The 12,402-nt window shown below is 36.8% G+C and overlaps 1 protein-coding gene across 2 annotated transcripts in view; it reads left to right on the top strand.

Moving 5' to 3' along the window:
- LOC139971524 (steryl-sulfatase-like) overlaps positions 1-11,461 on the top strand; it is a 51,598-nt gene extending 40,137 nt beyond the window's left edge. For both annotated transcript variants that reach the window (XM_071978083.1, XM_071978081.1), the window contains exon 6: positions 1,421-11,461. In XM_071978083.1, coding sequence (XP_071834184.1) covers positions 1,421-1,857 — 437 coding nt within the window. In that variant the 3' untranslated portion in view covers positions 1,858-11,461. The remainder of the gene's footprint in view (positions 1-1,420) is intronic.
- Positions 11,462-12,402: the final 941 nt, after the last annotated feature.

The following is a 12,402-nucleotide window of genomic DNA, read 5'->3' as shown; positions in this document are numbered from 1 at the left end:
TTCAATTGGTATTTACCTAGACACTATATCAGTATTAATCGCATGTTAAAGAGCAATAAAACAAAAAGAACTTCGTTAAAAACGTTTTCAAATTTTACTTTCGTTACATTTTACTCCTCAACCTAATGAAAGACATCGTTTTATTGGTCCTTAGTATCGAATGTCGTCAAAGGGTTTAGCAACAACTCAACTCAAAAAGTGTTCTCTGATAGTAAGTCTAGGTTTCCTGAACGACGTCGTAGCTGTAAGCCTGTGGAGTTCTCTTACGGAATGTACTTAGATTAACATGGTGCAGTTAGATCATGTGGAAGGGAACATATAGGGTAGATGTTCATTCCAGGACAATGTTTTGTACATTTTACACACAATTCAGAAATGCGAACAGGTGTATAATAATATCATTTTGGGCTTTACACCCTTGGTTACAGTCATAATTAACGTATCGGCTGTGTTGTACTTGCAACAAACTGCAGCTATCAACAATATCGTCGACAGGGGGAGAGATAGACATTATATAGATATATCATATGGAAAACTATTCAATATCTTAACACACAATTCGAATTGCTTACCAGGTGTGGATCCACCCCGTTTTTAACCCCCATCCCAAAAAATGTTGTTATTAGCAGAACCTTGCATTTAGACCCTAATTTAAAGCCTTCAGTAAATATGGCTCATTTCAGGTTACTACATGGAAGTCACCTGAAATGACCTCAAGGCCACACCCCTTCCTCTTTACAAAGTCACACCCATGTTATAATCACATTCAAAACACTGGTTGTAATTAATCTTGCCGCCTGTAGGAAATACTTTCATTTAATGCTGTTGGCAGGCCGTACATCCGCATAGATAGTTCTTGATCTTAGAAGTGTTCTGATTCAAGTAACCGAGTAACGTAATGTTTCTGTTTGTAAATTAATACCAGGAAATGGCATTCTATTACAGCCTCAGATGTTGTAGGTTTGTTTGGAAGCGAAACTAGATATTGAATACATCCAATGTAATAGTTTTGCAGTAAAGGAAAATGTTAATTGCTTCTACAAACTTGAATTCAAGGGGGTTTAATAAGTTTTAATTTGTCATTGTGAATAAAGACATGACCATTAATGTTAAACCTGATATGGATATTTTAACTTTGTAACCGTCCCTTCTCACAGTGTTTTCTAATCTAACAATTGGTCGATCCACAAATGTGTGCAACATCTTATGACATCTGCAAAAGCACAAACATTGAATATTAAAGTAAGACAAGTAATTTGAATTCTCTTGTCACCAAAGAAGACTTACAAGAATATGAAAATTATAGCTTTTCAAAACAATCATCATATCTTTCTACTCTAAAACATGAATCCAAATGAGCTGATATAGATAAATATGAAATGAATGTGAAATGTTATCTGATTTTAACCTGTCTTTTCAGAATCTGCAGTGTATAAGATACATTTCTACACGCCGAGGTTGACTGAAGGACCCTACGGCCAGTTGGGCTGCTTCCAGGTGTATCCCTGCCGATGCTCTGGTCGCTACGTCAACATCCACAATCCCCCCATAGTCTACAACCTAACAGCCGACCCCTCGGAGATGCGACCAGAGGACCCAAACGATCCGTACATCGGAGAGATCATCGACAAAGTCAAGAGTGCCGTGGACGAGCACAAGCGGGGGATCGAGAAGTCGCCGTACCAGTACGCCATGAGGAAAGTCATCTTCCGACCTTGGAAACAACCTTGTTGCGAGGGCAGTGTCTTCCCGTTTTGTAAATGCAAGGAGAACACTGACTTTGTCCTGCCTCTGCCAGATGACGGTCCACTCAAACCGGAGGTGGAGGAAATCATGCCAAAGGTGCCTTCCAGCTAGTCACCACCCCATCCTCAGGGATCACAAGAAAAATAAATAAATGCTTCGTCCAAATAACACCTAAAGTATAGATGTCACTCACAGACTTGGTCATTCTAGTCAGACAGATTAAAGAGGTGTCAAACAGTTACATTCTTTTTTTTCTTTTTTTTCAATCTTTCCCAAAGATTGGGTATGAACATTCCTTGACTAACCGTCGCTCATTGTTGCGAAGATTTTTACAACGTGCAGTCTCAGTGACGATGTTTACTGATTTTACTCAGAACTATTTCATAAAAGGTTTGGATAAAAAGATGGATTTATGTCCCCATAAAATTTTCCAGCAAAGGTTTTTTTAATTTATTTATCTATTATTTACTTCTTAATCAGATTATGTGCCAGTGAATGTGTGCCTCATGGACATCCAGGCAACTTTTGTCTCTGTGGCTCAATAGAGTTTTTTTGGGGGAAATTTTGGACGATAAGAATCATGAAATGTTCAATTTATGGATATCCAAATGATTTGTACACCCCACAATGGCATTGTTAGTGGGAAGAAAACTCCTTTTAATAATTTTCAAAATTAATCTAGTTACACACCATATGGTTCCATACTGTCAGTGAATGAAATGTCTGCATTGTACATAAGGATCACTGTTAGATTCTAGCTTTATCACAGCAAGCAACTAGGAGATGAGATTGTAAGCTAACATTCATACGGCAAAGACTATAAATATATCAAAACATTTCACATTATCTATGTTCCATTTTCAGCTGACATATATAAAGCAGTTTTTGGTTGGCAACTTTTCGAAACACATGAAATATTTACTCAGATTTACTCTTTTTTATTGGATCAAACTAAGATTTCACTATAAAATGGAAATTAATGAACAAGAATTAATTAATGAACCACATTCTTTGCTTAGTATTTTAATTGCCCGCACACATTATATTGTAGGGTAGAAACTGTTTGGAATTCAACTTGCGAGTTTCCAAGATAAAAAACAAAAAAGATTTGAGTTTATTTCATTTTATGAAGTGAATCTGGACAAAAACCAGTTACTGACTTATGCTTTTTTTGACTTTTTTGGGATCTTGCTATCAAGTAGTATAGAACAATTCTTCAAAAATAACTCAAAAATCTGGTGTAGACAAAAAAAAACTCTGTTTTTAAATTGCACCAAGTTTGATATTTGATTAGTCTTTGTAGATTACTATCAAATGGTAGAACAGCAGAATTGAGGGAAAATAGATCTTGTTAGATATATAAGAACCATTAGGAAGCAAAGTTTCAGATTCCTTCACTCAGTGTTTTAACCTTGAATTTGTGTACAACCCTGAAACAACCGTCACACATTGTTTGGGTTTGAGAACAGTTTTGCTACGATTTGAACAAAGGCTTTTTAATTTGAGAATTTTTTTGTTCATTTCTGAAAACACGATTGGTATGACACTATTGTCATGAATTCCATGGAACCGAAATTGTTTTTCAGGAATAACAAATGATTGCATTCACAATGACCTCTTTGTTAAGGTTGGGGGGAAGGGGGGGGCTGTGAATGTAGGTGTGAACAGATTTTGCCACTTGCTATTCAAACATAGCCAACAACTGTTGTTATTCTCAATGTTGTGTGTGTCCTTGCGATCTGATTATGAATTCAGTGGTAACCTGTGATAGGGTTTCAATCATGCATATGCTTCTTTTTGTTGCTTTTTTGCAGTTTTAAGAACTGTTTATCTGCAAAGTCTTTCACAGCCAGTTCTTGCTATTGTACTATCACCCGCTGTAAATTTTGCAAAAATGAACAAAAAAATAATAAATGAAAAAAAGTATAGAAAAGGAGCACGAAAAGACAGTTAAAATGAAATAATTGTATTGCAATAAGGCAAATTGGTATTAACTGTGAACGTACATATGTGCAGTTGAACATATTGCAGTTCACACATGCAGTTGACATGCACAGTTGAACATATTTATGTGTGCACATAATTATTTGTGACTTTTGAAACTGTTTTTCTAGAACATATCAGAGTTTTGTACAAGATTATATGTCTGTAGCTGTAGTCTGATGGTTCTGGTATAGCTTTTCTTATTCAATTTTTCTCTCCCTTTTTTACTTCTTTGTAAGTATCTTTCACTCTGGAACGATCTTTTGAATTGATGGTAACATCAAAGAATGTTCTGTATTCAATTCATTTGAATATGTCAGTAGGTTGCTGTATCTGTAACTTCCAATTTACAAACAGTTTGAAATGACTTTCCGACTTTGTAGTGTATAAACTAGATATTTTATGGAAATAACTTCTTTTATTTTGCTGCTTTGATGTTGTACAACAAATTTTGAGTACAGTTAGAGTGTATGTATCTCTCTTTGTGTTGTGCTGGAGAATGACAAAATGAGTAAACTGCTACCATAATTTTTTACTTCATGCTACACCCTCACCACATGCTTTGTTTTTCCGAGAAAAGGAGCTCATTAAATTGAATCTGCATTGGAGATACCATTTGGTCACTTGACATAATCTGCTATGATAAATCTTTATCAATCTTCCAGATCATGAAAGTTTTAACAGTTGTAATCCGTTGTAAATTTAACATTCAAATTATAAAATGGCAGATGTTTCGCTATTTGAAAATCTCAAGTTTTTTCACACAGCATGTATACAACCTACACAAAAATGGAGATTAGTCTGTTACCATGGATACTATGAATTAAAAAGAACTCCCTTAAAACAGCTAGGTATGCTTAGTTGTAAAATACCCAAGGATGATTAATATGTACACTGTAGGAGAGATGTGTATAAACACCAGCTTTGGACCTGTAAAACCTCCCTTTGGGTGGATCACACAGAAGGCCTACCACGGTTTTTTGTTTTTATCTCAGTATCTCTTTAGTGAAGGAGGATGATACAAAGTTAATGGTTTTACCTATTTGGGGATATTTAGTCACAGTGTAATATTAATTTGATGTCAACAACTGCTCGCAGTTTGGAAAACCTACAAAAGTGATTTTGTTCGTCGTCTCGTCCACTAACAGTCGGCCCCGAGTCTGCGTCGCTTAACTGCAGATAGTATTTTCACAATCACAACCTCTGCAACCCTGATGTAAGAGGCTTAAATCCTGGAAAAATAACTTTGTAAACCGTAGAAGAGTATATCAATCTTGTCTTCATTAACATTTTTCCAACTTTCCAACTGTACATCCACTGTGCAAGTACATCCACTATGAAAAAGAACATTGAAATGAATATAAGAGAACAGACCTCATTAGGTGTGGATTGTTAACGAGATACTTTTGTTATTTCCTAATTCCTGTTACAAAAAATCATTGGTTACCTCATATATATATATATATCAGTTGGCATTATCAAAATAATGAGTCATAATGTGTTTTGTCAAGGTGTTTGGTGAATGTCACATTGTGGATCAATTTCATATTTTTGGTTTTTATTTTTAGAAAATTATTTAAAGGCATCATATCATCATAGTGGAATGGTAAAAACATGAGAACAGACCCCATTGGGTGTGGGTTGTTAATGAGATACTTTTGTTGTTTCCTAATTCCTGTTACAAAAAATCATTGGTACCTCATATATATCAGTTTACAGTATCAAAAATAATGAGTCATGATATTTTTTCTTGTGTGCTTTGAAAAGTGCTTGGTGAATGTCACGTTCTGGATCAATTTCAGATTTTTCTTTGCTTTGTATTTTTAGAAAATTATTTTAAGGCATCATATCATATTACAAGGGTGGAAAGGTTTTGTGTACGGGGTAACATTAAATGTGCTGATGTGATAACATGCAAGGGGTCAAACTGTCCGTTAACTCTCTGGGTTGTACATCTCAACCAATAGATTGATGGAAGGCTTGTGTGGGAAGCTTCTCTTCTGTTAACTTTTAACCTTTTTTTTCATATTATAACCAGGCATGGTGGTCAGTGGAGATTCTTTATAGGTCATGTACTTAAAAATAATTTTTGTATTATCAGCTCTCCAAGAGAACGGCAACAAAGTCGCTGTGGATTTTAACAGTAAATAATACCGTATTGTATTTTAATGAAATTTGATAAATTAATTAACGATTAAAAAAAAAAAAAAATTATATGAGTGTCATTTAGATCTTACTGTATCCTTTTTGGTTTCAATGAGAATCAGAACCAATGTAGTCATGATTACGTGTGTGTATGTGTTTGTATGTGTGTGTGTGTCTGTGTGACGTCCAGCTTGTATATATAAGTATATAAGCCTGTATCATTATCCATATACTTTGTACATGCTCTATCACACCTCTGCTAACATCTTACTCAATCAAGCCTAACTGTATGGTTACATGTTTATGAGAAGTTGAACTTCAATATTTGTACTCGACTCAATCTGGTATCATTTATAGCATTCATCAAGTGTTAAGTAAAGTCCTCAATATTGTTTAACAAAAATCATTATTCTTATGGTGAAAAAAAAAAAAAAATTGTATGTATGGAATGATTTGATGGTCTGACAAAGTTATGTTGCAATATTGTTGAGTTTCTGTTTTCTTGATTCATGTTTAATTTTTTTTTCTTTTTTTTTTCTAATGGTGATATTCAGATGGTATTCATTCACAGTGCAAGTAGAGGGAATATGGTGGGACAAAACACCATCTCTTAGAGGTGACTTGTATAGTTTGTTATAATTTGCTTGTTTAAACAGCAGCAGGTGATTGTTTCAACTCTAGACAATTTCCACTCAATTCGTATTTTACATTGTGTAACTCTAAACAATTTCCACTCAATTCGTATTTTACATTGTGTAACTCTAAACAATTTCCACTCAATTCGTATTTTACATTGTGTAACTCTAAAGGATTTCCACTCATTTTGTATTTTACATGGTGTAACTCTATACAACTTCCACTCAATTCGTATTTTACATTGTGTAACTCTAAACGATTTCCTCTCATTTTGTATTTTACATGGTGTAACTCTATACAACTTCCACTCAATTCGTATTTTACATTGTGTTCCATTGGATCGGTATTGAAGAGCAATATTGCCCATTGTTCAATGCAAACTGAAAGCGTAGGTGATTTTCAAATCGTTTGCAAATGAAGCTTGTATCCACAGTGACAGATGATACCCCCTTGTATGCTGATATTTGTGTGTGGGATGTACAAAGTACTCCATGCATGGTACATTATTATACATATCAGCAAAGGGGTTTCCCCTCTTTTTTTGGGGTCTCTCTTAATCATTTTCTTAATCTTTTTAACTAAATTAAATCCTCGTAATATGCTGCATGCTAATGTATGTTGGTACTTTTAATACTCGGCTTCTTTGCATAGAAGAGAAGCTAAAATATGTATATAAATGATTCACAGTTATCTTAATATGGACTTTTTTCTTTCATTAATTCATGAATATTCATAACTTTAATAAATGCCTGTCATACGAAGAAATTTTGTTCACACAGATATTTCACTGCTGCAAATAGATGGCATATTTAACCAATCAGGGATTAACTGTTTACCACTCCGATAGGTTAATGTATGGCATTGGCAGATGTACGTTCTTTTGTAGAATGTTTTCGCTATATAGGCTATGCATGGTTATGCATATATAGGCTATGCATGGCTATGCATCGCTCTGATAGGCTATGCATGGCATTGGCAGATGAACGTTCATTTGTAGAATCTTTTTGCTATATAGGCTATGCATGGCTATATAGGCTATGCATGGCTATGCATCGCTCTGATAGGCTATGCATGGCATTGGCAGATGAACGTTCATTTGTAGAATCTTTTTGCTATATAGGCTATGCATGGCTATATAGGCTATGCATGGCTATGCATCGCTCTGATAGGCTATGTATGGCATTGACAGATGTACTTTCATTTGTAGAATGTTTTCGCTATATAGGCTATGCATGGCTATGGATATATAGGCTATGCATGGCTATGCAGGCTATGCATCGCTCTGATAGGCTATGCATGGCATTGACAGATGTACTTTCGTTTGTAGAATGTTTTCGCTATACAGGCTATGCATGGCTAAATAGGCTATGCATGGCTATGCAGGCTATGCATCGCTCTGATAGGCTATACATATATAGGCTATGCATGGCTCTGCAGGCTATGCATCGCTCTGATAGGCTATGCATGGCATTGACAGATGTACTTTCGTTTGTAGAATGTTTCGCTCTGCTGATGTCTTAGTGTTGTGCAGTGAACCAATTCTTTATAGCACGTTGGTTATACTGATGTTAGAATGCACATGATGTAAGAGCATGCACTAGTCATTAGTTGAATAGTAAATGTCTCTTGCTGTCACGTTTAACTGTTATTAATAGCAGACAAATATTTATACTGGTTCGCGTCTGTTATGAAATGCAACTTCTCTGTCAGGGGGAACATGGAGGTCTTAAACGTCACATAAAGTGAAAGGGAGAGCGTTCTATTCTGTAACATGTATCGATCTTTTACAACATGCAACTGGCAGAGGTAATGGCGAGATGAATATTTTTTGGCGGAAGGGGCAAAATGGATGGGATGGGCTGGAAGAACGATTTTGAGGAGTCACTTGAGGCTGTTACATTTAGAGAACACATTCTTTACATGATGAGATGTATCCTTTGACAACAGACTTTGGGGGTGGTTTATTTAGCTGTATCTGGAATGAATTCTTTAGGCATTGGTTTATTACCCTACGTTAGCCACGATATTGGGACATACTCAGCTGAACTATGCCCAAATTAGATAGAGAGCATTCCATTAGTTCCAGAATCCGCTTACTAAAACACTGCTTAGATTATATACATACGGTTCTTGTGGGTACATTTATGTTAAACGAGTACAGAAACTGTTTAGAAAGGGACATACAGTACAACAAATACCCAACCTGTTATTGAACAGCGCCCCCTTTATTATTATTTCTACTAGTTATACATTAGCAATTCAAGGTTGTATGTTTTGCTTCAAACCATCCAAATTTGACCTCTTTCGGTTTTGATGATAATCGTAACCTTTGTATTCATGGTGGCGTATGTGTGTGTGTTTGGGATCCCCAGCTTGTAAACACGATATCTGAAGAAGGTAAGGATTGAACCAATTTCATATTTGGTGTATAGAAGTACCACAATGAGCACAAGAAGCCTATTATTTCTTGTTGAGGTGAAAGGTCATTTGGGGTCACCAGGGATCAAATTGTATAAAACCTTGTAAACAATATTTCAAGAAGGGAAGCTTGGGCAGACCTCATATTTGATGTGTAGAAGTACCATATGGAGTACAAGAAGAGTATTGTGTTTGGCGGAGGTTAAAGGTCATCAGAGGTCAAATTTAGAAAACCTTGTAAACGTGATATCTCAACATTGGAAGCTTGAGCAGATCTCATACTTGATATGAATGTGTATAACATGAGTAAAAGAAGCCTATTGATTTTGGTGGAGGTCAAACAAATGCCAAACATTTACTTCACTCCCCTCTTACCTGTCTCTCTACACTAACGCACCTTCCTTAACATAATATTGCAAGGGAAGCTTGGACACATCCCATATTTGGTATGTAATTGTACCACATTTAGTACAAAAAGCCTAATGTTGTGGGCAGAGGTCAGTGGTCGTTTGAGTTCACCCGGGGTCAAATTGTGAAAACCATGTTTTATACAATATTCAACAAGGACAGATGTCATATTTAGTACGTTGATGTATCTAATCACATTAAGTACAAGAAGCCTGTCGGTGAGGTCAATGGTCATTTCAGGACAGCCTGTGTCATTGTGAATATCTTGTTTGTCACATCACACTGCTTTTCACGGTATTACTAATATCAAGTATGTTGTACACCGTCACTATACATAACGTCGGATCAAGGGCGGCGGAACCGGGGGGGCACAGGGGGCACGTGCCCCCCACTTTTCCTCAGGTTAAAAATGTGCCCTTTTTCTACATAAAAACTGAGGTGTCTCAAGTTGTCAAGAGGCCGTCACTCGGGAAGGGCCGTTTCCGGCCATCTTAGGGGTTTGTAAAACCAAAAATTTTCTTGTACGCTCCGCGCCAACTTATGGTGGCGCTCCGCTCAGATAGTCGTGCATACAACTTTGCCAATCCTGGCTGCGCCCTGACTTTTAATGAATTTCTGTGGGTCAAACTCAAAGCTATTTCGAATGGAAAAAAATTGTTAAGATATTAACAAGAAATATACTCTAATTCGGAAGATTCCTACATTAGCAACTAGCATGTTTTCACCTCATTTTGTCTCAAAGGAAAACTTGTTCCTTGTTTCCCAATTTGCACATTGGATATTGCAGTGCTAGTATGCATAATTACCTTGACGGGGGGGGGGGGGCGTTGGTGGAGTGATGTGTATACGCAAATAAGATCATACAATAAGAGTTAAAAAGGGTACTAAATATAAGGCTGCATCAGTCCAATCGAATTTCTGCAAAGTGCCCTTTGATGTCGGTGCCTCCCCAGATTTAAAGTGCTTCCGCCGCCCTTGCGTCGGATCCATGCACAAAACTGCTCATGTCACATCATCGAAACCACAATGCATATTTGCATTCTGGTGTGTTGGCATTCTGGTGTGTTTTTTTCTTTGTTTCTTTCTTTTGTTTTTCCTGACGTGTTAAATTACCTGTCAAAGGGAATTGTTAACCAAGTTTCAGACTTACAATGTAGAGGATACAGTCAATATGCAAATTGTAAATTTCCGCTTATTTATTCCATACCTGCGCCAGACGTATCTAGTTTTAACATCTTGATTTTGCAAGATACATACAAGACCGTGCAAGAATATCAGTGTTTCATTCTCATATCTCTATATTAACGCAGATTTTGAAAGACAACTCTTACTGTTATGTTATACCTCAACTTTATCTTTGCTAACATAAAAGCAAAATGAAAAGAAACCAAAGAAAAGGGGTGGGGTGGGGGGGGTGGGGGTTGTTCAGTATTTTGGTATAAGCTTACAAAGATATCCTTCCTTTTTGTCTATCCCATTATGACATAAAATGAACTTTCATACTCTGTAAACCTTTGTATAAGATATATGTTGTGTGTCTCTTTAGTATATAAATATGTTTACATATTGTATTTGAAATGCTCCTTGTCTGTTGGTGGGCAATAAGAATAAACTATTATGGACCTATTACACACAGGGTTTACTTGCAATCTCATGCAGCCTGTTATAAAGTTAACTCATATCAATATTTGTCCGGGTATTTTTTTCTTTCTATTCTTTCTTATCGGTTTGGTTTGTTTGGAGTTCTTCTCTTTTCCTCATCTGCGAAGGAATTTTCCGTGCTTCCCATATTTACCATATTCAGTTCTGGTTTAATAAATATAAGTTGCGTTCAAGCAAATATGACCCCATGTGGTTAGAGCATAATTATATCAATGTTCAGATATGACCACTTTTTTATGTGATTCTGTTCATTGACATATTTCTTTTTTTTTTTCATTTTAATGCTTTTTTTGTCATTTATCAAGTGTAAATACAGAGAAATGTGTGGCCTCTTTTTGTATTTCTCAGCTTTATTTTAATTTTTTGTTCATGCAGTAAAGTATGTTGTATAATGCCTAGGACATGCATGTACACAGAAACTTGTCATTTCCACTGAGTTTATAATAAATGCATCAAAAATCAACTTTGTTGATTCATTTTAGTTTCTCACATTCTCTTTTCAGCCTGCTACTTCAACTTGCCTGAACTACCTACATAATAGAAGGCTGGATTCTTATTCCCTACTCCTAGAAGGGAGCTGTTATACTAGGCCCCTGCTCCTAGCTAACAACAACATCATAGTATTGTGATTACTGTATTCCCCTAAGTTCAAACTAGTAAACACAATTGAGTGCCTCCCCTCCCTCGCCCCACCCCTCCCCTCCCCTCACCTCCCTAACCAACCCAACCTTCACCTATGGAGATAGTTTCTCCGTTGCTTTCACCCACCAACCAATGAACCTTTCGGAAATCAATTGCGTACTAGTACACACGAAATCTGTACGTGATGGGTAACACGCCTTCAACTGATCGGGTTCCATAATGCGACTTCCAATGAACATACGGCAATTGTCTTACCAAGGACCTCCCTGGTCATACCTGACCCCTGAGCTATACTCTGCTGAGTCTACTCAGCTACGCGAATGAGTCTCCCAACTGACATTAAAATAGGGAAATGCTACGGCTGTTATATTTTCCTCCCCTTTCTACAGGCCGGTGCAATCACAAGACCGAATCGCTCATCGTGTGATGAATAGTAAGGATCCGGAGCTAGCGCATTTGGCAACTTAAAAAATTGTCCGATACGCCTTAATTAACAATGGCTAACCCTGAGCACTATATTTTAATTAAAAGTACGACTCTGCCTCGTTTTATAGAGCGCCATGTTCTCTGTGGTGTCCGGGGCCTACCGTTCAGGGGCGGCTCAGGGATTTTAAAAGGAGGGGGGTGTGGCCCTTAGATTGTTGAATCCGAGTTCTAGACGTTTTGCGGAGAAGTTGAAATGGGGAAGGCTGTACATCCCTGGATCCGCGCCTATCTGGTTCATCTGGTTCGCGCGTTCATCTGGTAAACTCACGGAATTAA

Source organism: Apostichopus japonicus, chromosome 8 (genome assembly GCF_037975245.1).
Source record: "Apostichopus japonicus isolate 1M-3 chromosome 8, ASM3797524v1, whole genome shotgun sequence".
Lineage (NCBI taxonomy): Eukaryota > Metazoa > Echinodermata > Holothuroidea > Aspidochirotida > Stichopodidae > Apostichopus > Apostichopus japonicus.
The sequence above is the reverse complement of the archived record's forward strand: the minus strand, read 5'-3'. Positions and strand labels throughout refer to the sequence as shown.